Source organism: Anser brachyrhynchus, assembly GCF_964034855.1.
Source record: "Anser brachyrhynchus genome assembly, chromosome: Z".
NCBI classification, from domain to species: domain Eukaryota; kingdom Metazoa; phylum Chordata; class Aves; order Anseriformes; family Anatidae; genus Anser; species Anser brachyrhynchus.
The window spans coordinates 23,887,218-23,912,725 of record NC_137697.1 but is presented as its reverse complement, the minus strand read 5'-3'; the positions used below and the strand labels follow the sequence as shown (position 1 = coordinate 23,912,725).

General features: G+C 36.9%; 1 protein-coding gene across 5 annotated transcripts in view; it reads right to left on the bottom strand.

Moving 5' to 3' along the window:
* Nucleotides 1–818: 818 nt before the first annotated feature.
* The window catches only part of SMARCA2 (SWI/SNF related BAF chromatin remodeling complex subunit ATPase 2), a 124,600-nt gene continuing 99,910 nt past the window's right edge, over nucleotides 819–25,508 (bottom strand). For all 5 annotated transcript variants that reach the window (XM_080573793.1, XM_080573795.1, XM_080573794.1 and 2 more), the window contains exons 29-34: nucleotides 21,946–22,163; nucleotides 8,158–8,263; nucleotides 7,271–7,372; nucleotides 4,026–4,158; nucleotides 2,357–2,499; nucleotides 819–1,727 (exon numbers count right to left, since the gene is read on the bottom strand). In XM_080573793.1, coding sequence (XP_080429919.1) covers nucleotides 1,692–1,727; nucleotides 2,357–2,499; nucleotides 4,026–4,158; nucleotides 7,271–7,372; nucleotides 8,158–8,263; nucleotides 21,946–22,163 — 738 coding nt within the window. In that variant the 3' untranslated portion in view covers nucleotides 819–1,691. The remainder of the gene's footprint in view (nucleotides 1,728–2,356; nucleotides 2,500–4,025; nucleotides 4,159–7,270; nucleotides 7,373–8,157; nucleotides 8,264–21,945; nucleotides 22,164–25,508) is intronic.

Here is a 25,508-nt window from a genome sequence, read left to right as displayed (position 1 = left end):
TGCCTGTAAAGATCACAAATGAAATATTTGAAATTGCTAAAACTAACTGAAGGTGACATTATCGCAGTGTGGGGCTATAACACACAAATGGGCACCAGGCAAACATAAAAAACACTTTTCAACCAACTAGTTGAAAAAATGAAGCAATTAATATAATAGCAAAGCAGCAACAAGAAATATGATGTAGACACATATTGAGAAACAAAGACATGTTCTGTTTACAAATGAAGCCACAGGCTTGCACGTATTCTACCAAATTTACATCAAATCAAGAAGTTTTGATTTCCACACAGAGTAGAAACATTAACTATGTACTTCAAGCATTTACACTACCACATCTTAGTGCATCACAGCCTTCATACCTCAAGGTAACACTTAAATAAACTGATTTATAAATGTGCTTGACAGCCTACATGCCTGCCTGCATAAGTGATTGTATTCATGCCCACTGAAGCCTGGGGACATACATTTCCTGGAAGAAAAAGAAAACAAACAATTTATTTTATTGTTTAATCACCTTAATTCTAATTAGGTAAGGAATTACACTTTTACTTCAAGTTATTATTTTATTACTTCAACTTTATTTTTATTTTAACATGTCTCAAATGCCTTCTCTTCATCTCTGAAGATACTTCTGTGGTGATAAGAATGAGTTCTTATTTTACATACTCTGGACAGACCACAGTGGACCTCTCTACAGGAAACATTCTTGTCCTCCCATCACTACTATAAAAAAGATTTTTGTGGAACTCATAGCACAGGACTGTATCTATTAAGCTAAATTATCTCTTTATTATGAAAGCACCAACACCGCATTCTTCAAAATTACTGGAATTTTATTTGCCTCAGGCTTATGACTTGCAACCAAAGACATTGTGCAAAGAAAGCAAAGATTAAGTACACTTTAGGGAAAAGGTGATAATCCACATTGGTAACATAGAAGATCAGTCTGATGAAAGAAGCCATCCATTACACTATATAGATTGCAATATTCAATAGCATTTTTCAACCCAACTTTTTTGATCAAGGAGAAAAAAGTTAAGCAAAGTTTACAGTAGACAAATTTGATACAATTCAAAAAGCATTTTTCTGAAGATCGTCAAGCATAAAGTGGAAAAACATAAATGGGACAAGATGGATGAAGGCTAACTACTGTACAATTATAAGCTATTAAACAAAGTTGCATATATGTACCACAGTGTAAAAAAAAAAATAGTACAGAACAAATAAAAACCTTGAAAACTGCCTGATGAAAAATAAAATAACCAGTGACTTTTAATGGCTTCTCCTGGTTATCAATGCTACAAAAGACTTTTTTTTTTTTTGTCTCTCTGATGCCACTGAAAAACTTCCTATCAAATGATAAAACCAGGCACAATTAAACCATTACCAAGCTAAACCCAGCCCATAGAAATATACTACCAACCCACATTTTCCATCAAAAGCTTTTTTTGTTGCTTTGTTGTTAAGTCTTTGAGGCCCATTTGGTCACAATATGTTACATTTTTTCCTTTTTTACACCATGATATCATATGTTTGTCTGGCACTACCCTAAAGCTAATTTATAGAGAATGAGAATACAGAAACAACCCAATGTCTATTTGACAAAATGAATTCACTGGGCATAAAATAGGAGAAGGGAGAAGAGAAGGGAAGGGGGTCAGTTCTGCCAAGAAAATAAACCCTATGGATCACTCATCATCACTTCCGCTTGCTTCCGACTGGTCCTAGAGGTAAGAGACACAAGACAAGTCAGAAATTCTTTGCCAGCTATTCTGTGGAATTTGTTAAAGAAGAAAAAAGAAAGAAAAGGGGAGAAAGATGACAATTAAACTCACAAATCAAGATAGCCTTAAGAAATATACTGTTATCTAATATTTCTCTTTCATGACATTTAATTCAGTTGCTGCTGGCTTCTTTAGAGAAGAAAAGACACTGAGTAGTAAGGAAACACCAAATTTTCTGTCTACACGGACATTTAAAAACAACTGAGGTCTGCTTTCATTTGTTCCATTAATAGAAGAACCCACCAAAAAAAAACAAACAAAACAAACAAAGAGTTTCTCATTTGGGGATGAAAGTAAACAAACCATGAGGCTTAAAGTTACAAAGAAAGTAGGAACAACTCCAAGAAATAAGCTCCGAACTTCTCAGACTTCTTGTCTCTCAGCACAGGACCCAGATCTCCTAAGCACACCCAGATACAGTTAACACCCTTGCCAAATTCTCTCAAGATAATGAATACAGATTAAATACATGCTTAAGCATGAATAGGTGAGAATTCTGACAGCAAGCAAGACAGGGTAGAGACGTAATCACTGCAACCACTTCCACAGTCTCAGTGAACGAAACTTACATTTTCATCTTGATCCTCATCACTATCATCATCACTCACAACAGGTTTCGCTTTTGCTCGGCTTTGCCTCTTCTTGCCTTTCCCTTTCTCCCGACTCTTTTCATCCTTCTTATTCAGCTTGATTTTGACTTTTACTGATTTTGCTGCAGAAAGTAAAACAACATATATGAATGCATTTTTTTTAAAAACAATGTAGCCACTCTTCGCTAATTCAATAAAATAACTACTGAAGATCACTTATCAACTTGTAAGTGCTGTCTCTGTTCATAGAAGTTCTCCCCTGGTAGCAATCTGAAAAGGTACTTTCTCTGTTCTTTATCTGCACTGTGGAACAATCAGAGGTTTTGCTTTTATTTCTCTGCTTCTTCATAGTTATAACAATGATTTGTATTAAGCCATAAACAACTTCAAGTTGACCATGTGCATCTTCTTTTTCACTTTCAGAATGCATGGTGTCCACAGGTATTATCTGGTTTTGTGAGGAGATGCACACCTGAAAATACTTTCTTATTTGCACATAGACATGTATGTGATTTGTACAAGCAATCAATTGTGTTATTTTAGACCACAGAAATGCCATGTGAAGATAACACATTTGGAGTATACACCTTTCTGAAGGTCATGTTAAGTGTCTGATTTCCAAATGAACTGCTGAAATGTCATGTTTTGCAGAACTGCTTGCTGTACTTGGAAGAGCAGTTCAGGGCAAAGTACTATACTTTCTGTAACAAGACAGATGGGGTAGCTGGAGAGCACGGGTAGGAGTACTGAGTGGCATAAAGGGGGAATAAAGGATGCCTCCTTTTCTACTACATCATGTCTGAGTCTGCAGGGACTTCATGTTTGGGGGTTATGTTTCCACTGAGGAAATCTGAACTGACAAGGAGACCTGGAAGACAGTACTGAGATTAGGCCCTTTGTATGGGCAATCCTGGCTCCATTTTGGCCATCAGTATGCTACGACAATTTCAATACACTAGTTAATCAGTGGAACAGGATATACGCAGCAGATTAAAATTCAAACTAGAAGCAAAAGACAAATATTTTCACCTAGAGGGATAATATATTGTCAGAATATTTCAAGAGGGGATAAGAGGTCTCTTCTTCGAAGACATACTCCAGTTTTTCCTGCACCATGCCCTGAATTCCAGCCTAACTGTATGCCCAGCCCAGTCTTTTCTTACAGATGGGCCCTCTGAAGAATTGGTGTCACCTCCGACTTCTGAAAAAATCTGGAGTTTCCTTCACCCCTCTCTCACTGAAGAATATTTGCTACATCTTCTGGTTCTTAACCAGGTGATGATTTTTATGTGTCACATCATGCCTGAAAGGTTGACCACCTATGAATATTGTATCTAGCATTTGCAGGTAGTTGTAATTAAAAATAACATGAATAGGATCAGAGGGTTTGTCAACACTTAAAGCCAGTGAGACCTGCTCCCACAAAGCACTTCTGTGATTTTTTTCTGGCTTAAAAGTAGTTTACTATATTCTAACAAGTACAGCAATAACACAAAGCAACAAGAATTAAGCTCAATGTAAACACCCAAAGCAAAAAACTTTTTAAGAAGTTACTTTCTTTCATAGAAAATGGATTCTTACAGCAGAAACTAGAACAACTAATTACCCCTACATATACTTTATCTTCTCTACCTAGCAGTGGACTCACATTCTGACTCCGACTCTTCTTCATCATCATCATCTTCCTCATCATTGCTTTCATCCTCACTTTCCTCTTCTTTGGCAATCTTCTGTCGTGCACTTTTGAACACAGACTGAAGAACAATGGAATCCTCATATATCTACAATATGAATACAAATCTATGTCAGAGCTGTAAAGTCAAGCAACATCAAAAATTCACAGTATAGACCTTAATTTCTGGTGCTAATCCACAGAGTATATGTCCTTTTCAAATTAAAAGTAACACTGCTCGTTGCATGCATTTTAAAATAAATGCCAACATTAACTTTTGGCTTTCTGAATGAAGAAATTTGTCAGTGACTCACAAAAATAGAATTCTTAAAATATATTACATTTTAAATGTTCAGTTAGAGCATTTTTCTTTATTGTTTTTATTACCACAGGAGCTATTCTGTATTTTCATTAGATTATAACAGTCTTGAAAACCTGCCAATGTGACAGTCTTCAGCAGTAAGCATCTCAATTAAAAAAATGAATTAAAGTCTAACAATATACTTGATAATGTCAAATGACTAGCTCTTGTGTTAATTATCCTTAGTTTTTTATATTTTTTTTCTGAAATCCAAAGTGGCTACAAGGAAAGTAGTTTAACTCAAGCAGATCATCCCTTCCTTCTCCTCAGATCTAAAAAGACTGAAAAATCAGTGCGTTCTAAACTTATCGCCTGTTCTTGAACACAATGTATCCTTGTTAAGTATCTTTCACAAATCAGATTTTCCATTTAACCTCCACGATTTTTTCTACATTTTCAATTTAGCCTCACATCGACAAATGAGAGGACTACATTTGGTTTGCAATGCATTTCTCAGATTAACATAACAGAAGGCTATGGCCTTCTATAGGAATGCATACCATAGTCTTCCTAATTAACTGAGGCTTCATAATCATCTTAACAAAGAAGCTTATATATTTTGCTTTGTAAGATGTCAGATGCCAAGCACTGGACAATTCAGCGCTGAACAATTAAGAATAGTTAACAGAAAGGTACAGAGTCATAGACTGTATCTGGTTTTCTCATCATCCTGTGCTGAACTAGCTTAGCTGCCACACTATTCCTTCTGCTTAATTAAACACTTTCTTGTATAAAGGGACATCCAATAATTGCAAGAAAGATAATGGAGGGAGTTTTGGTGGCCATTATAATCTGTACATTAAAACTGATAAAAACACTAATATTTTGAAGGTTCAGTAAAATTTATTAAAAAAAAAACTCAGTTCAGAATACTTTATGTGAAATACGTGATTTTTTTTTCAGTTGATCACCAAGTCCACTTTAGAAAAATTCCCTCTCAGTACAGGTTGTTCCACATTCTTTAAGTACTCCCATGCTCTCTGAGATGTTTGACTGCTCTTGAACATGGTAAAAGTTGTTTGTTGACACCCATAATACATAATGATTATGAATGTTTTGAAATGACCTTTTTTTCCTTCAGTTGTGTGACATGAGTATGCTGTTAGACCCCAGATTTTTTTTTCCCTGGAAGTCAAATCATTATTGTTGTTGTCTTATACCTACTGTTTATAAAGTGTGCTGTCCTTAGAAGCTCCCTGAGTTCCTCTCAAGTGTGATTTCTTTTTCTGTCCCATAGGCCTAGCATATACGATTGTTCTTAAGAATTGCTCTTTCAACTAACTTTGCTGTCCTTTCTCAGACCAAACACCTTTCTAAGACAAGAATAGTCAAGGAAGAGTACAGGATTCTATTTTTAACTCCAGACACTACATATTTAACAACTTGCTATGACCCAGACTTTTTAACAAAATTTCCTAGAGAAATGAAGTATTTTTAATTTTTTTAACCTTCTTAATTTGGGATTATCTGTAGATATTCAATAGCTAGTCTGACCCAGAAAAGACTGGGGGGCTGCATCAGGAAAAGCTATGCAAATAAAAGATTTCTTATTCTGATGAAAATCCGATTCCAACAGGTATCATCAATGGAACAGCTGTGACTGTGGAACTTCCTTCAAAATGAGAAAAGCAGTGACAATGGAACTTCAAACTATGCAAATTTTTAAGACAATTTTTTTTTTCTGTTTCAATAGATAAATATTATTTTTAACCCCTTGCATGTCTGTTTCTTTTTTTGTTTGTTTTTAGTGCACACACAAATAATCTAGTTTACTTAAGTAAACTGGTATACTGATATGCCAGAGCACAGGTAGAACCAAACTATCACAAAGAATAAAAAGTAACCTTAAAATTGGAGAACTGCTGCAGAAATGCCCCACAATTCATTGGAAATAAAAATTAACATAGAGAACATAGCAGACAAGCTTTAAAAACAAACAAACAACAACAATAAAAAACAACCAAAAATAAGGAAACAGAACAAAGCAAAAAAACTTTTATATCAGTTATTTCGGTTTCGTACTATAAAAAGTAATACTAACTCTGGTAGTTAATGTTGCTACGTTACAATGGAAAATGATTCTGCAAAACTGTGATACAGGTTGGCTTATTTCCAAACAGCAACAAGATCTACCCATACCAGAACATTTCTACCCATTCAGGATTGTTCCTGTCAATTCTAACACCTCCAACTCCCACTGTGTGAGACAAATTTCTCATCTGTCATCCAGATTTTGTAGTCAGCATCCTTTAGAGTCAGCATCTTCTGTTCCAAATTCACAGCACTACACACATTCGTGTAAAACATTTGTTTAAGTTGAGAGATTTTGCCCTCTAAACCTCTAAGACTCAGCTGGGATTCATTATTACTGACTGTCAAAATGGACACTGATCTTTCAAAAAAAAAAAAATCCTTGCCAGAGGGTTCAGAGAATGTAAAACTTTATACAGAAAGCTTTACTGCTGGACAGACCTTGAATTTCTATCTGCCACTACTAGAGCTGAAGTGCTCACTACTAAGCATTTCATGTATATCTGGTACTAAACCATACTGTTACATCTTCTCCTTCTGTCATCCACTCTGGTAAGCGCAAGCTGATGAACATGAACAGTCATTTATTATAGATTCAAATGGTTCTGCAGCAGCTCTGAACTACATACAGATCAGAACAAACTGATCTCAGAATCAGACTCCAAACCAAATTCACTGCAGCTGTGACCAGAGGACTCTGGATAACTGTAAGAATTTGGACATTTTTCTCTATTTAAAATAAGAATTCAAACACGGGGTTTGTAGACATAAATAATAATCATTTAAGAACCGAAATTCTTATCCTTGACACACAGAAGTTCAGTCAGACCTGTGATCCCTCCAGATTGAATGTCTGAGCATTGTGACACAGCAACATGACATCCTTCTCCAGGTCTCCAAGACTCCGATACTTATGATTGCGAATTCTTTCCTGTTGTATTTGTTGAAGAAAATGGGAAGTATGGAGGGGCAATGGGTACAGAGAAAAAACAGCAGACAGGACATTGAATTAATATTTGATTTCAATACATCAAAAACTTTCTCTTTTAAAACGCTACCTAAGTGAGCATCATGACAACTACCTGTTTAAAACAAACAAAGGAACGCTAAAATGTATCAAAGATATTACTCACAAAATCACACCGTGGTAATAAAAGCAAAAATCATGCAATTTCTTTGTGGAGTGTAAGGGACAAAAGCCACAGAAATTGAGCTCTTCTGATAAAAGACTTTCCAGTTTCTTCTTCCCAGCACAGAAACAAATAAACCACTACACAAATGAAACTCAAAGAGTTTCAACATCACCTAATGTGCAACAAGTTGCTTAAACCCCATCTGCCAAGCTGTTTAGATCTAGCCTAGCTATTCCAAGACCCTAGTTTAGGGATGTCTATATTCCCCTACAACCACTAAATTTTTGCAAAAAAATATTTTTTACTAAAGATTTCCTTATAGATTTGAGATTGGTCCTTTAAAAAAAAGACAGATGTCATCTCTGAAAGTGATATTTATGTCACTGCTCCATTTTGAAATTACAGTGATATACTGCAACATAAATGAAACAAAATTCATTACAAGGGATTTAACACTGCTTGAAGTACAAGCCACAAACAGAGGAACATACAATATTCATGCTGTAATTTTAATACTGAATGCATATTTGCCCTGTCTAACAAAAAGAAATGTAGGAACCTCTATAATCCAGAATGACCCTACCTTAATTTTTTTGAAGTCCACTGGTTTCCTAATCAATTCATAATACTCTGGTAGTTCTTTCCTAGACGGGAGCTGAATGAAGACTTCACTTAGCTGCCGTCCAGAACTGTTGAGAAAAACAAACTTGAGATGTTAAGGAATTACTACAATTCCCTCCACACAAACCCACAGAGAAAAAAAAAAAAGAAATGTTTCTTTCAAAGAATTGGAAATTGACATATGGATTATTATCACTAATAATAAAATAGTAATTTTAATTATTTCATAAATAGAATTATTATTTATAACAATAACAATTGTAATAATAGAGATAATTGATTTACAATTTAATACAAATCCTTGTGCTGTTTTCCTAACATATCACCATTACAGGAACACATGTGACCTCATGGAATGAGGATCAGGACCTGACTCTGAATTCTTCAGTGGTTTGCCAAGTGCAGTCTTACCTTTTTCTTCATTTTGTTTTTTAATTTTTATCATGTCTCTTTGCTGTCACTGTAAGTTTATCTCCTTCTTGGTCATTTTATACTTGTTTTTTTTTACATCCTAGTCATAGCACACCATTTCTTCATAGAATCATAGAATCAGTAAGGTTGGAAAAGACCTCCAAGATCATCTGGTCCAACCATCACCCTACCACCAATACCTCCCACTAAACCATGTCTCTAAGCACCACGTCCAACCTTTCCTTAAAGGCCCCCAGGGACAGCGACTCCACCACCTCCCTGGGCAACCTGTTCCAACACCTGACGACTCTTTCTGAGAAGAAATGTCTCCTCATTTCCAACCTAAACATCCCCTGGTGCAACTAGAGGCCATTCCCTCTAGTCCTAACACTAGTTACCTATGAGAAGAGGCTGACCTCCAGCTCCCCACACCTTCCTTTCAGGTAGCTGGAGAGAGCAATAAGGTCTCCCCCAAGCCTCCTCTTCTCCAGACTAAACATCCTCAGCTCTCTCGGCCATTCGTCACAGGACTTGTGTTGCATGCCCTTCACCAGCTTCGTAGCTTTTCTCTGGACACGTTCCAGGACCTTGATGTCCTTCTTGTAGTGAGGGACCCAAAGCTGAACACAGTACTCGAGGTGCAGCCTCACACCAAAGCAGAGTACAGGGGGACAATCGCCTCCCTGGTTCTGCTGGCTATACTACTCCTGACACAAGCCAGGATGCTGTTGACCTTCTTGGCCACCTGGACACACTGCCGGCTCATGTTCAGGGGAGCATTGACCAATACCCCCAGAACCTTTGCCTCTGCACAGCTTTCCAGACACTCTGTCCCAAGCCTGTAGCATTGCATGGGGTTGTTCTGACCAAAGTGCAGAAGCCAGCACTTAGCCATGTTGAACCTCATCCCCTTGGCCTCTGCCTATTGACCCATCCTGTCCAGGTCCCTCTGCAGGGCCTTCCTACCTTCTGGCAGATCGACACTTCCCCCCAGCTTGGTGTCGTCTGCAAACTTACTGAGGGTGCACTCAATTCCCTCATCTAAGTAATCAATAAAGATATTAAAGTAGATGGGCCCCAACATCGACCCCTGGGGAACACCAGTGGTGACTGGTTGCCAGCTGGATTTCACTCTGTTCACCACCACTCTCTGGGCCCAGCAATTGAGTCAGTTTTTAACCTAGGAAAGAGTGTACCTGTCCAAGCCATGGGCTGCCAGCTTCTCCAGGAGACTACTGTGGGAGACCATGTCAAAGGCTTTGCTTAAGTCTAGGTAGACTACATCAACAGGCTTTCCCTCATCCACCAGGTGGGTTGTCTGGTCATAGAAGGAGATGAGGTAATGGTCAGACAGGACTTGCCTTTCATGAATACATGCTGGCTGGGCCTGATCCTCCCAGTGGTCCCACATACATTGCATGACTGCATTCAAGATGACCTGTTTCATCACCTGTCTTGGCACCGAGGTCAGGCTGACAGGCCTGTAGTTCCCTGGGTCCTCTTTATGACCCTTCTTACGGATGGGTGTCACATTAGCAAGTCTCCAGTCATCCGCGACCTCTCTAGTTGACCATGACCACTGATAGATGATGGAAAGCAGCCCAGCAATCACACCTGCCAACTCCCTCAGCTATACTGGTTTCCATTACACCAGATGCTGACTGCTATCAGAATAACTAAATGTTACAATAAAGAACATTATTAATTTTCATTACTGAGTGTTAGGTTCCTGGGAAGATCATTCTAACTGTACTGAAAATCACTACTGTGATTTGCACTGTGATTTGTACTTCTTCAATCATCTGAAATAAATTAATGGGTTATGTAAAATCCTCTCATGCTCTAGGAACATTTCCTATCATTTACACGTGTTCAGAATTTCTAAGTTTTCCAGATTTCCTATTGCTAACCCTTTATTTATAGCTATTTTGACACTTACAAATTGAAGGTTTTTTTTGTTTGTTTGATTGCTTTAAATCTTCTCATTTGTGGCTTCACAAATAATAGATGACTGTTAAGTCACCTGGAGAGGAAATGTGTTAATGGTGCTTACAGGCTTCCTTTTTTTTTTTTTTTTCCCCTCTGTGCAACATTGTTCTTGTCACATACAAAGCAGCAGAAAAAAGCTCTGATGAGATGAACTGTAATCCGTTGTGCTTAGCATTCACAAGTATTCCCTGCCAGGTTCACATGCTTGCTTCTCTCATGACCCTGATTTCTCATTTCCACCTTTGGATGGTAATTTAAGCAAACCAAACCCTCACAGAAGTTGGACAAGGTGAAGGCTGCTGCCAAGTCTTCACCTCCACCTGAGCTTCTCTCTTGCAGTCACCCTCCATAACAGTGTGGTATCTTATTAGACACGTTAAATTGACAGTGAAATACAGGTTAACTGAGGCAATTCTGCGATGAACAATATAAGGATGATAGAAAGCACTGAACAGCTCTGTCCTTTATGTAAATCACGAATGCCTACCATATCATAGGTACCTCTTAATGCCTGAGAATCTTTGGAGACACAAATTTGCTTGGGGAACCTGAAAGATCAACGAACAAGCAGGAATAAGCAGAATTTTCTCATTTCCTAAAGAGCTGTTGCTCACCTAATTCAAAATTTTTTAATGTTCTTATTTAGTTTTGGGACACTTTGGCTCCTTATATACCTTGCATCAGAGAGAACAACAAATATAAATGTTTAAATCATAGCCTGCTAATCCGTGGTGTCGATTCAATATCCTTGGGGCAACCTGGCACATAGAGTATTTTTTTCTCCAGTGCTAGCCTAGTAAATGCCTCTTTCTCATCCTGACAACATTTTTTGACTTGCAGCAGCAGACAGTAACTGCCAGATGTCTCCTGGCAGTTGATGCAAGATCATGGCACAACACACTTCTTGGTGTTGCTGCTGCACAAGGAGACAAGAAGGTGTACTGTGCATCTTGGTCAGGGAAGGTAATAGTCATGCCTATCTACCCTATAGAGATGTTGGTGTAGACAACCTGAAGACCACTTGCACCTCACACTCCAAGCAGTTTACTAGCAACTTCAGCCAAGAGATCTAGTTTACTTGGGAAGCCCCCTGTTACTGAAATAGAGGAAATCATAAAATGACCAGATAATTGTCATCCCAGATGACAAGCCACTGTATCTGCCCGTCTGCCATCTCCTTAGAACTGATTCACATTGAAGAGTCAAATCCATTACTTTCCTACCTTCCCAGTCAAAGTGGGAGGTGTTTATATTATGGATTTAAAGGCACCAATCCTGTTAATGATCCCTGTCAGTGACAACATCATGTCATACAACAGAACTTGTCATCATTTCAGGCTGCCCTCTTAAAGAGAAACAGAAAGCAAAACAAAAGCAATGCATTCAAAACACACTACACAATTCACTAAATTAATAAACTACACATTTTATGAAATTAATTCCTACTCTTCCGGAAATTGAGGAATATATATATTTATATATATAGTAATACATTGTTAATAAAGGAAAGTGCTGAACACTCTCAGCTGCAAGTGAGATCATTGACATTTTTTCTGAACCTATCAAACACTAAGTACTCTGAGAAATAAGATCTCCGGTGCCCAAATTGTTTCATAAATTTAAGTCTCTAGTCTCTATTCTTTATATGTAAAATGAGAGTAAAACATTGTGAAGAACAACAGCGCAATATTTTGAAAAAGTTATGTGTCTGCAAAACATTCAGACTCCCTATACTCATAAGCATGATAGAGAAGCCCAGGAGGAATCTGGCCATGCATTAACTGATCATTGCCCATCTTCTATACACAAGGCACAGGCACAGGCTCTGTGTAAAGCAAAGCACAGGAAAGCAAAGCAAACCATAAGGCTGTAACACCATTATACAGCATACAGTAATGTATGTTCCTATGATAACAGGAAACATTAGGTTTATTCCTTTTTATTTTTTCCTGTTATATCCTATTTTCTGTGTGCCTGACTTGGCAAATTTTAAATGCTTTTAGTAAATCTGTACAATATACTTGTGTATAATATAGATACAAGCTAATCCTTTTACAATACAAAAAGTTGCTTTCAAAACTTTGTGCAACATGGATTTGGTATGCAGAGGGACTGAGTTGTCACTGCTGTGTTTTAAACTTTACCAGCATTCTTCTAACAGAAATATCTATTTCAGAAAAAATACTAAAACACTGATGCTGGTGTTGCTTCAATTACACTTCAGATTTTTAACAGCAAATATAACCATCTTTAATCTTATTTTAGTATGAATAGCTGCTAATAATCTCCTAATTTTGATCAGATTTTAAAACATGTAGGGCATATTTGCCCTATTAAAAAAAGGTCCCATAACAATATATATAACTATATATATATATATATAATTATCTCATGGATACATAATTCTTCCCCCTCCCTCTCCTTTTTACATATATGCACACACCCTTATATTGTGTTTTATATGAAAAATTTAATGGTAGTAAATTATTAAAAAGCAATATCCTATTTTCAAGATATAAATCTAGCTAACTGTAGCTTGTTCACACATTCTATTAAAGGAAGAATGCCATAAAAAACCTTCAAGCTTTTGCCTGACATAATTAATTACTGAGAATCACTTAAGGTCATGAGTGGAAAAAAACAACATTAAGTGCATGAAATATGCAACAGACAGAAGACTAGTGCCTAATTTTGCCTACCCAGATCAATAACAGCATATTCTACTGTACCATTTTTATAGAAATGCCTCTCACAAAGAAATGTTACCTTCTGCTCCTTTTGTATACAACCACATATACTGTAAACGAATGGGATCTTTTCTGACAATCTCAGGTGGCTGTGTTATGGGTACAACAGGAGAAAATTAGTAATTATTAGTGGAACACTGATTTTAATCCTCATCCTCAGTTTTAGAAAATAATAACCACAACTGCCACATAAAAAACATGCGCAGTAAAAAATCACTTACAGTTGCCTAGCAACTAGCTGGATACTTGCTGAAGGGAAGAAGGACCAGAATAAATTATTAGAGCACACTGCAAATGAACTAAGAGTGACAGCTCACTGCTACTGCAGTACCTCAACACATCAGTCCTCTATGTGCTTACATGCAAATACTTACATGGTATGCAAGCTCGTTAATAGATAACTGATCATTTTTAAAAGATTTTCACTCAGAAAAGTATTTAGGCTCACTGCTTCCAATTTTCTCTCAGTTTTGTCAAACTACTTACAAGGTACATTAAGTACACATTTCCGCTCATTTAGTCAGTATTATCTTTAGTAGAATTAAATGCAGAAACCATTAGGCCTAATTTATAAGTATCTGCTTTTGTACCTTTTTTCCCTGGCAGTATGTGGCCACAGACAAGCTGCCGCTCACCTGTCAAAATTTCTACTACTATCATATCTCTTTCGGAGTAAAAAGGAGAGACAACTGCGAAGCTGAAATTGCATAACATTCTCACATTTCTGGCGAATTTCACGCTTTTTAGCAAACACTGAAATTCAGTAGAGAGCGCTTAGAATGAATGCTCACAACCAGAACTACCGTGCACAAATTGCACCTCCTATTCAAGTGTAACTAAAAATGATGTTTGTTAAAAACAAACACACACAAATTGTGTGTGTGGAAAAATGAAGAGAGCATAAATACAGAGGAATGACCTTACTATGTGAAAACTTCAAACCATAATCCAGGTATGTAGGAATACTATTCATTTCTGTTAAATGTATTTAGCAGCTCTTCTTTTTTGGAATTGACTATAGTAACACATGGTGGACCTGTCCCTATCAATGAACTGGAAATGGGTAGAAATACTAATTCCTGATTTTGACACATGGCTATATACTCCATAGCTTGGGATGGGGTATAAACAAGAATTATTTCCTTTGCATGTTTGAATACTCAAGAGTACCAGTTGGCATAATTAATTACTACTTAGATCAGTAATGGCTAATTACATTACTCACCATTTTGCAACAGTCAAAAACTGGCAAATTCAGAAAACAGCTGGAAAAATTCTGAATAAAATCAATTTCAAATACACAGAAAAATACTCTCTCCCTACATCCTGTCAAAATTGGAATATTGTGGCCATTAATTTAAGCACTTTAGCTTTAATGAGGCAGTGATTGAAATACTAGGCATCACAGACAGACAAAGTCTGTTGCCAAGGCACAAAACATGGGTAGGACACAACAAACCCAGCCTCCAATTTTCTTATCAGCTTTCTTAAATGTGGTCAACTGCTACCCACAACAGGGCGGAGGCTTTGTGAAGCTAATGGGTACACCATGTGAGTCCTTACTTTATTTAAGGCTGATGAGCAGAGCAGAGAGGAGCTGAATAATGAATGTAAATCACTGCATGCAACTGAACTGTTAGGGTCCTGGGGCTCTTAAGTAAACTCTTGCTAGCTAAACAACGCTCATGCAAAACAGCAGGTGCACCAAATTGGCACCTAAGCAGTTAATATCAAACTGATGTGAGGCAGAAGAGGACAACAGATTTGTACATAGGTTGAAGGATTATGATTATCAATCTTTTTTTTTCCACTTAATTCTAACAATCAGGAAAGGGAAGCAAAACTTACAGCACGTCTTCCTCTGTAACAAAAAATAAAGGAACACCATAAAAAAAGGAAAAAATGGTTCTGGAAAGTAAGCATGCATGTGCATGATGCAAAATCAGCAGCTGGGGACTTGAGCATTTGGCATGCAAATTCCTTATTCATGGAAAAAAACATCTCTCTCCAGTAAAATTGTTCCTGCTTTCAAAAGGCTGAACTACGCTTCCTGAAAACATAATGTACATACAACACACTAATCTCTGCATTATCCATTCCTAATTTTAGAGGGGATAGAAGACAGGTTTATATCATCAGAACTAGAAATGAGTGATGGTAATCTCAACTGATACATTTCAACTCACCCTCTTCTAAACAGCTGTATATAGCAAGATTTAAATGAGGCGCAAGATCCGTAAGGGCACCTGAGTACTAGTTTAAATGAAGTGGTAATTTCAACAAAATAACAAATTAAAATAAACTGAAATTATTTCAAATGGAGCCCGCAAAGGCAATGAATATATTTTACATTAGAGAATCAGGATCAATTGTGTAACTGGAAAGGTGTTTCCAGGTCTTTGAATCTAAGACCTTGGTAACAAACAATCACGCAAAATTTTTTAATCAAGGAACAAGTCCAAATTTGTTAGGTATTCCCATGACACTACTCCATACAGAAGAGGGTTTCAGAATCTTTTAGTTACCAACTTGAATATATTCCTGACTGCTTACACTCGTATAACCTTCTGACCACCATTCTGTATGTTATATATTTCTATATTCTCCCTGTGTTTGTTTTCTTTGTTTCCTAGCTGAATTTACTGAGAGCAATTTTTTCCCTTCTCATGTTGTGCTGTGAGAGGACAAACAAACCAACCTGTTTCTTCTTGCAAGACTATCCCAAACTTGAAGTAATTATTTACACTTTCAATATAAACTAATCTTTCTTGAATGGAAGGTATTCAAGAACAGCAATCCAGCCCCATTGATTTCATCACATATAATGATATCTGTATTTCCTCATCCATACTGGTAACAGTGTAAGGGCCAAGGTTTTTGTGTGTTTTTTTTGTGATGGACACATCATGGATAGATGGACGATACTGATTGCTCATACTTAACTTTGATCAATAATTTCTCTGTCTAGGTCTTTCGTTTTCTATAATTTCTACATAATGAGCTTCCAACTCAAGGAAAAGTTTCCTATTTTTAGTCTGTAACTACATTTTAATGCTGTCTGAGCTACATTATTTCATGCCAGTTCTTTGACTCCAGACTTAACTGTGTTCAGTCCTCCATAAATAACATGCTGTATTCCTTTAATATTGATACTTTTGAACTTCATGTTTGGCTAGTACACTCCCCATTTTAAACACATATAATATATTATGATCTATGCCAACACCAACCTTTCAAGAACTTTTGTGGCATCTTCTTTCCAGTTTAATACTTTGTTGTCGTTAACACTGTCTTTAGTTACATCTCAATCTTTTTTTTTTCCACTCAGATTAGAAAGCTTACTCATCAGATCTCCTCTTTCATCTGAGCTAATAATTTTCCTATTGGACCCTAACAAATGCTTTACTAAAATCACAGAATCATCTAGGTTGGAAGAGACCTCCAAGATCATCCAGTCAAACCTCTGACCTAACACTAACAAGTCCTCCATTAAACCATATCACTAAGCTAAACATCTAAACGTCTTTTAAAGACCTCCAGGAAAGGTGACTCAATCACTTCCCTGGGCAGCCCGGTCCAATGCCTGACAACCCTTTCAGTAAAGAAGTTCTTCCTAATATCCAACCTAAACCTCCCCTGGCACAACTTTAGCCCATTCCCCCTTGTCCTGTCACCAGGCACGTGGGAGAACAGACCAACCCCCACCTCTTTACAGCCTCCTTTAAGGTACCTGTAGAGTGTGATAAGGTCGCCCCTGAGCCTCCTTTTCTCCAGGCTGAACAATCCCAGCTCCCTCTGCTGCTCCTCATAAGACTTGTTCTCCAGACCCCTCGCCAGCTTCGTTGCCCTTCTCTGGACTCACTTGAGCACCTTGATGTCCTTCTTGTAGCAAGGGGCCCAAAACTGAACACAGTACTTGAGGTGCGGCCTCACCAGAGCCGAGTACAGGGGGACAATCACTTCCCTAGCCCTGCTGGCCACGCTGTTTCTTGTGCAAGCCAGGATGCTGTTGGCCTTCTTGGCCACCTGAGCACACTGCTGGCTCATATTCAGCCGACTATCAACCAATACTCCCAGGTCCTTCTCTGCCAGGCAGCTTTCTAACCACTCATCTCCCAGCCTGTAGCGCTGCTTCGGGTTGTTGTGCCCTAGGTGCAGGACCTGGCATTTGGCCTTGTTGAACTTTACAGTTGGCCTCAGCCCATTGGTCCAGCATACCTTGGCTACAAAATCAGCTAGAAAGCTAGTCTTGCCTGACAAATCTGATATCAACTTCTATACATCAGTCCTTTGAAAATCCTGAGATTTCTGTCACTCAGAAGCCTGTTCCCACAGATGAATGCTTGAGTTCTTTGAATATTCCATTCCTCTTGGTAATTTTACTATCCATGTTCTCACTATTACCATAACACTATGCATTCTCCCTTTGGCCATGGCCAATTTCATTATCTTTACTGAGAACCAAATAAGAAACATTTAACTTTGGAGTTATAAATATACAATTTTCATTTAATATCTACGTCATCCCCACTGCACACTAGCTCTCCTTCTTTCCTTGTTCTCATTTTATTAATATAAATGAGTAACTATTTTCTCAATGTTCAACATTTCCTGCAAATTTTAATTAACGTTTGGGAATTCTCACTTTCTCTCAACACTTCTTTTTCTCTTAAATGACAATTTTGAAATTGCTTCAGACTTCCTCACCATTATTTCTAGAAATATCCTTTATTCTTCCTCTCTTTCATCTAGTCAGCCTTTTCCCAGAAGATTATCCTTCTCTTTGACATTAACATTTCATAATTGTTCTACCTTAGCAAACTCCAGACCTCGCTCACATTCAAACTTCTGTGGTCTTCTGTTACCAAGCTGTTTTCCTTAATTTATCAAATCTTACTCGTTCCTCAATCTCTCCATTTAACTTACAATGAAGAAAGCAGATGATTTAATCCAATGTTATTCTGCACAGTTGTATTTCCCCTTAGCAGATGCTATGCCAGCAAAAAGCTAGAACTGCAAAAGCTGCAGTTAGAAAAGCTAACATAATGCAAAACCATCTAAAACTGTTTCTCTGTCATAACCTTACTTAGGACATTTTTCCTTGAAGTCAGAGGAATATGACCATCTTTTCTATCTTGTTTTTCTTCCAGTCCAGATTTCTTCTTCCTTCTAAGCCATTATAGATGAAACTTAATTAGTCTTCACTCATGATGGCGAAGCAACGTAAAAGAAAAAGAGAAAAAAGGCTCTGCATCTATAGTACTGCTCTGTATCTACAGCTCATAATAGGTTTTATCATTTGATACTCGAAGCTGAGTAATAGTGCATGGGTACAATCTAGCAAGGTGAGCCCTGAATTCAACATGCATTTTTATTTCTTATAGAGTTGAAGCACTTGCCCCAGAGTTCTGCAAACTGAGGCATGACTATTTGTCTCAACAACAACATGAATACAAAGATATGATAAAGAAAGGTGTATCAACACAAAGAAGAGCTTTAAGTACATCACTCAGTAGTGGAATCCAAAGCACGGCAGCCTGTAAGAAACCAGTGCAAACTTGACAAGGACCTTAACAGCTCTCACACCAAAGAGTCCAAACAGAGCTGAAGATTTTAACAATGCATTACATCTTTGGCCTTTTCTCCTTCTTTATTATTTCCTTTATTAAATGGGATACACCTCCAAGAAGAGATGACCTCAATGCTAAATTCCACTGTCTTGCATACAGTTCTTTAACCAGGCTTTACAACTAGCTGTGTATCTATCTCTGAGTTTTGTTTTCAAAATGATCATATGCTGCATTCCTTTACACTGAACACTACTTCAAATGCTGCCAGTTTGTTTCTTTAATCTTATTTTGATGTTTATTTAATAACTGTGTAGCTCAAACTGCAATTCAGTAATGATTACTGTTTGTATTTCTGTAGCCTTTAGCTCTCCTAGACATAAGCAACTGAACCTACTTTGTTGGATGCTTTTTAAATAAGGAAGGAAAAGATTCTACTCTTCCCAAAATGCTTACAAAAGAACAAAAGACAGGAAAACAATCATAGAATAGCTTGGGTTGGAAGGGACCTTAAAGATATCTAACTCCAACTCCCCTGCCATACGCAGGGAAAAGTATTAGGAAAGTATTTGGAGACTCCTCTATATCAACATTATCTAGAACCTCCATCAAAAAAAAAAAAAAAAACCACTCAACTACAACTCCATATATCTGTGAGATCCATGGAAAAACAGTTTTTTAAAAGAAAGATTTTAATAAGAATGGAGAAGTGGTTCTTTGCTTACAAGGAACTCTTCTGAAATGCAAAGAGAAATGAGAGAAAAAATACAGAGATATTTAGTAGTTTAAACACATTGTCTTGTTTTTTTGTTTGTTTTGTTTTTTATTCCTTCCCCCTCCCACCTCCCATCTGCTGCTAATTAACTGTAACAAAACTTTAGACTAAAGATCATCAATTTGCTTTTGACAATGTAACTAAGGCCAGAGATAGTAAGATTTTGGATGGCTCCACCTTTTGAGATAAGATCAGCTGTCTGTGGTCTATATTAACTCTCTGAACTTGCACAATGAAGAGATGAAAGTTTTATTAGTACTGAAAATAAAAGCCAAAGATGGTTTCCAGCATTCAGATACTAACACAGGAAAGAAAACAACAACAACACTTTTCTCCCCAGATGAAGCTCATTGCCTTTCCTTCCAATTAACTTGTCCCTCTATACTTGCCACAATTTCTTTCACACACACAAAAGCCCAGAGCTGAAAAAACAGGAACCTGCAACAAACCTGAAGGCTTCCAATGCCTAAAATCCACTTAATTCTAAAGCTGCAAATCCTGAAAGTGTTCAAACTCTATAGTAACCTTAAAAAAAATAAAAAAATAAAAAAATTGGTGTTAAGTAGTGAAGTTTCTTCGTGCCTAATTTTTCAAATCTTTTCTGTCCCAACCTTCACAGGGCTGAAAGGTTTGATGTTGGTTCAAAAACAGATCAGTATACAGGGACTTGGAATTCCTCTGCAGAGTTCATCACATTTAGGAGCTCAGTTTAACAGGTATTTTTAATTTCTAACTGTCCAGGGCACCGTACAATTTTATCAGTGGCAACCAATTTGGTCTTGCAGAATTGTGAGACGTGCTCCTGGGAGGGTGACTGGTAGGCCTTTTCACTACATAATAGTACAGTAGTTACTTGTGTGGCAGAAATCAGATATGAACTTCCTGGGGCACAAGCAACAGGCAGTCTTCTACTTCCCCAGTAACTATCGGTTACTATCAGTTACTATCTCCAGTAACAATTTTATGACATACTCGAGGTCAGCGGAATTAACTTGTTCGCTATTTTTGAAATGAGAAGTAGAAGCCCTGTTCAGAAGTGCCTGGCTTGAGGAAAAGGTTCAAGGCCCGGGATCCAAAATGAAAAGAGATGCTTCCTTATTATTCCCTGATTGGTATATCTGAACTTTCATCACTTTTCAGCTTCTTTGCTATAAAGTAATAGAAAGCTGAATATATGAAGCTTGTAGTGAGCTTCCTGGTCATCACATTCATTGCTCTGAATCCTGTTATGATGCAATAAATTTTTCAAAGTACTCTAGAGAGAGCCCACAGATCACAGAATGCTTCACTTCAACAGTTATGTGACAAAAAGGTCAGGCTTGGTATCCTTCACCACATACTAACCCAGTTAACTTTACAGCCACACCCAGAACAGTAGCTACCAAAAGGAAGAAGTGCAACTTGTCATTTGAAGTCACATACTTCGAAAGTTCGTTTATATACAATCTTGTATTGTTACAATGGTGTGGGTCACTTAATACAAACACTATTTGATTATCTCTGAATGCATTTTATATAAATGTAGCTTAAAATGGTTCTTTATATGACTTCCGTAATTCAGTATATGGCAAAGAAGGGATATATACACAAGAAGGCTATTCTGATTTTTGGGAAATAAAAGCTGAGTTCAAAAATACTACTTCCTTAAACAAGTCTGATTCAAAAGCGCTATTAATTAACAGCTCCTCATTTTCTTCTTCACTAAGCAAAGATCATGTTCAGGTTGAAAACCTGCAAACTAGGAATCTTCAGATCACATTTTGGATTAAAAGCTACATTTCTTCCTAAGGTTAAGATACTTAACATTTTATTACACTGAATTGACAGGACAACCAGGCTTCTAGCTCATCTGTAGAGACAACATTATGCTCAGTATTTCTGTACTTTTTCCTTTGGTAGGTCAAGGGCTGGCAATTTATTCAAGGGCCCCTTATATATTTTGGTCAATCTCAAGAGTCATGGGGAGAACTTGCACTTGTAGTCATGTACTTAAAGAGATTGATACTGATACTGGCTGTACCACTAAAGTAAGAGCTCAATGCCTTATTTATTTATTTAATATTTTTATTTCAACAGCTTCCTATCAGGTGGGTCTTTAAAAACACTCTGCATAAAAGAAGACTTACAGGATCAGGTGCTAAGTAGAATTACTTTTTAGAAATGCTGTGTTATTAATTCCTTCTGAAGACTGACAATAAAACTGAATCTGTTAAAAAACAGAAAGGGAAAGAGGGGGAGAGAGGGAGAGAGAGCACACTCACCTATCTTTGTAGTTTATCACAGTATCAATGATAGCATTCATTTGTTTTGTCAGTTTGGGTGGGTTAGGTGACAACTTCTCTGCAGGAGGCCTGCCTCTTCTTTTCTTTGCTTTCTCTCCATCTTCTTTCCCAGAATCCTTATCCACATTTCTTCGTCTCTTCCGTTTTTTAAGCCGCACTTCCTCTTCCATCTCTTCCAAATTGCCGTCTTCAATTGCCTGACAACCATGGATTCAAAAAGTATGATTAAAAAAAAGACATACTGCAAAGGGAACTAACAAGCTACATTTAAAAACAAGAATGCAACCCCACAAAATACAGATAACTCTAAATATTCAGTTTATTTAAAAAAAAAAGTTTAATGAAGAATTGAGTTGCTAGAAAAGAGAAACTGAACATTAATTTGTTCTAAGAATCCTGTTACCATTCAAATAAATAAATATTTATCTGAACCTTGAATTCCACTCCAAGTCATAGTTTCACACAAATTGAGGGCCTGTGGTACGGTGCCAGTAATCTTACAGGAAACAGTCATTTGTTCACATCAGTGGCAGTTCTCAATTATTTAGTTCCATGCAAAATAGACTTTGATGTCACATGTTTTCAAAGAGGACAGTCTACACTGCACTCTGTTCCCCAAACCAGATCACACACAGTTCTTTGGTCACACAAACACACAGATACTTTATGCAGTAACAAGTAACACTCAGCTTCTCTTCCAAATAGTTTGAGTTACAAATCACCTAGCCATTAAAACCAACTCTAAAATGTGTAATTCTATTCTAGAATAGTAACTAACAAAAGGCAAAAGGACTGACAATACAATGTTTTGCTGTAAAAAGCACTCATAAGATAGGATGCAAAAAAGAAAAAAAAAATACAGCACACAGTCACAAACAATGAACACCAGTTTCAATTACCTGTATGTATGCTTTTAACCAGACTCAGCAGCACCAAACAGCGAGATTAAAAAAATCACTACAAAAAAACAAACTAGGAATAAAGGAAACCTGTTCACACAGTGACTATCAGATCCATGTAATACACCAAGAAGCTGAACTTTTCTTGCTTTGGGAAAACCAACGAACAAACAAACAAAAAAAAAAGGAAAAAAGAAAAAAGAGAACTGAAATTAAAAAGAAAAAAATACTAAAGAATCTTAAAACTAGGATTTCTGATTAATGCTTTCTCAGAACATCACTGATGTTGATATTTGTCCCTTTTGCCTCTCAATATTGCCTGGAGTACATGCAAATGCTAATCACTCCTTTCTCGTAACTGAAAGAGCTCTAATCATAAGGCAATTACCTTCATTTTTCCACAGCACCAAACATGGCTAATATTTATGATCATGTGAGCATAACAATCTATATAAAAAGAGTGATTACAGCCCAGACATAATTTCTTTCAATTGTGTTCGATGTCTCTTGAAAAACGTTTTGTGAACAAAACCTGGTACACAACACAAAACAACCTGGTATGTTAAAAACACCAGTGGGATTTCAAAATCTGTTTCTTATGCATTCTCCGATGTACAAATCCACAGAACAAACACGAACACAGAATCCTGAGGGACAGCCTGAAACTAGGCCTTAATAATCAAAAGACAATTTACATCATGCTTCCACAGCACTCAGATAACCACTATGAAGGAGGTTTGAGATCTGATGAGTTAGGAAGAAAAAAAGAATTAAAAAAAATCTGCACACAAATTCATTAATATTCATTTGGCTAAAGCAGGACACCCACTATAAACCACTGCAGCTAACGAAGATAAAGAAAAAGGAAATTTCTCTGCATATCTTGGAAGCTAGAAATGCTAATAATAAATGCAGCATGCAAGGCTGTCAACAGTTAATGTCATTGCTCTCCTTAAGCACTCAGTTGTACATAGAAATACGGAGAACACCGACTTTTGATGTGTTACACACCTACACATGCCTGTGATGTAGTTCTACTGAATCTTCAAGACGGCAATGAAAAAGGATATTTACCTTACCACTATCAGCAGGCCGGCTATCGGAAATCACAGTTAGTGGGGATAAAATTAACAAGCCAGCAAAGCAGCGAGCTGCTAGTCTCTTCATCAGCTGATCAGGAAAAAAAAGAGAGCTGGGGAAAGGCTATGTTTTCATATACAAGTAATTTTATTTTACTGAAAATTTAATACTGAAAGGATTGTGGATACTCAAATCTGCTGTTTCATTCTACCTACTACAAGGCCCAAAGCCTTCCTCCTTCAGACTGCTTTAATATTGACAACTACTTATCATATTTTTCCCCTTATTATTCTAGGCATCTAAATTAGATTTTTAGTTGGGCAGCTATTTATTGTTTCTAGCATTTTAATTGTAATAACAAAATTAAACAATTTCATGTATGATTTTAAAACTAAAATAGGTTGCATGCATTTTAAAGAGGTATTTATTACAGAAAACATATTCCTATTGCTCCACAGTAAGCAGATTAGGTTTTGGTTACTGAAATAGACAAAAAGCTATTCAGATCGAAAATAAGTTAAAAACAAACAAGTAACCATTTTGTTAGCTTTGGTATTATTTTGTTGTCCTTCAGAAAATGGGTATTCACTCAATTATAATATATTTATATTTCTGTTTGCTTGTTAAATTTACTACCCCCCAAAAGTAACAGTTATGCTATCATCACAGAGTGTACTGACATCTTATTTTAGAATTCTGCATATAGCTTTTGCTTGGAGTACATAATATTTTTAAATAAATTATGACAGAGAAGGTAAAAATATATTTTTAACACTCTATTTAGCAATGTACTAAAAACACAAAATAAAAATAAAACCCAAGGAAGCTAACATATACTCTTGCACTCTTAAAATTAGGGGCTAATGGGTAGTGAATTAATTCCTAGCATAATAAAGAACTTCTAAGGAACACTAAAATCTCTATACTTAATACTACAAGGTAAAAATGTTATCAGTTGATTACTATACTCGGATTTCAAACTATGTGCACAGACGTCAACTTGGGCAGTTTTCCTTAATTTAAGGCTTAACCTAAGATTTCTTTTGACAGCACTTGAAAACCAATGTGAGAATACCAGCAGTCCAAAAATGTTGTTAATGTGATACCTAATTAACATTAGTTCCTAAATAGCAAGTTTACATTTTGGATATAAATTGTAGTATATAAAACCAAATTTACAAGTTATGCTGCCTCAGAAGATGACTTAAAACTACATCGTAGAAATCAAGTATCAGCTGAGGTGTTAATGGTCAGTGTATGCCTACACATCTGTATGAACAACAAAATATCTACTAAACCAATTCAACTAACAGACCTCTTTGTTCTAAAAGAGTACTGTTCTAGGGCTGAAGTGCCACACCAAAGAGAATGTCCTTCCAAACTTCTACTTTCATTATAATGCATATGCATCCCAGGTGCCTATCTTCAATTCCTGACAGATGATGGGTATGCAAAAGTGCAAGATAGCACAGACAATCTCCCATGCTCACATGCCTCTGGGTTACAGTGGTGAACAGCTAGGGAGTCAAAGAAAATGGTAAACAAACAAAAACTTAAAACTTT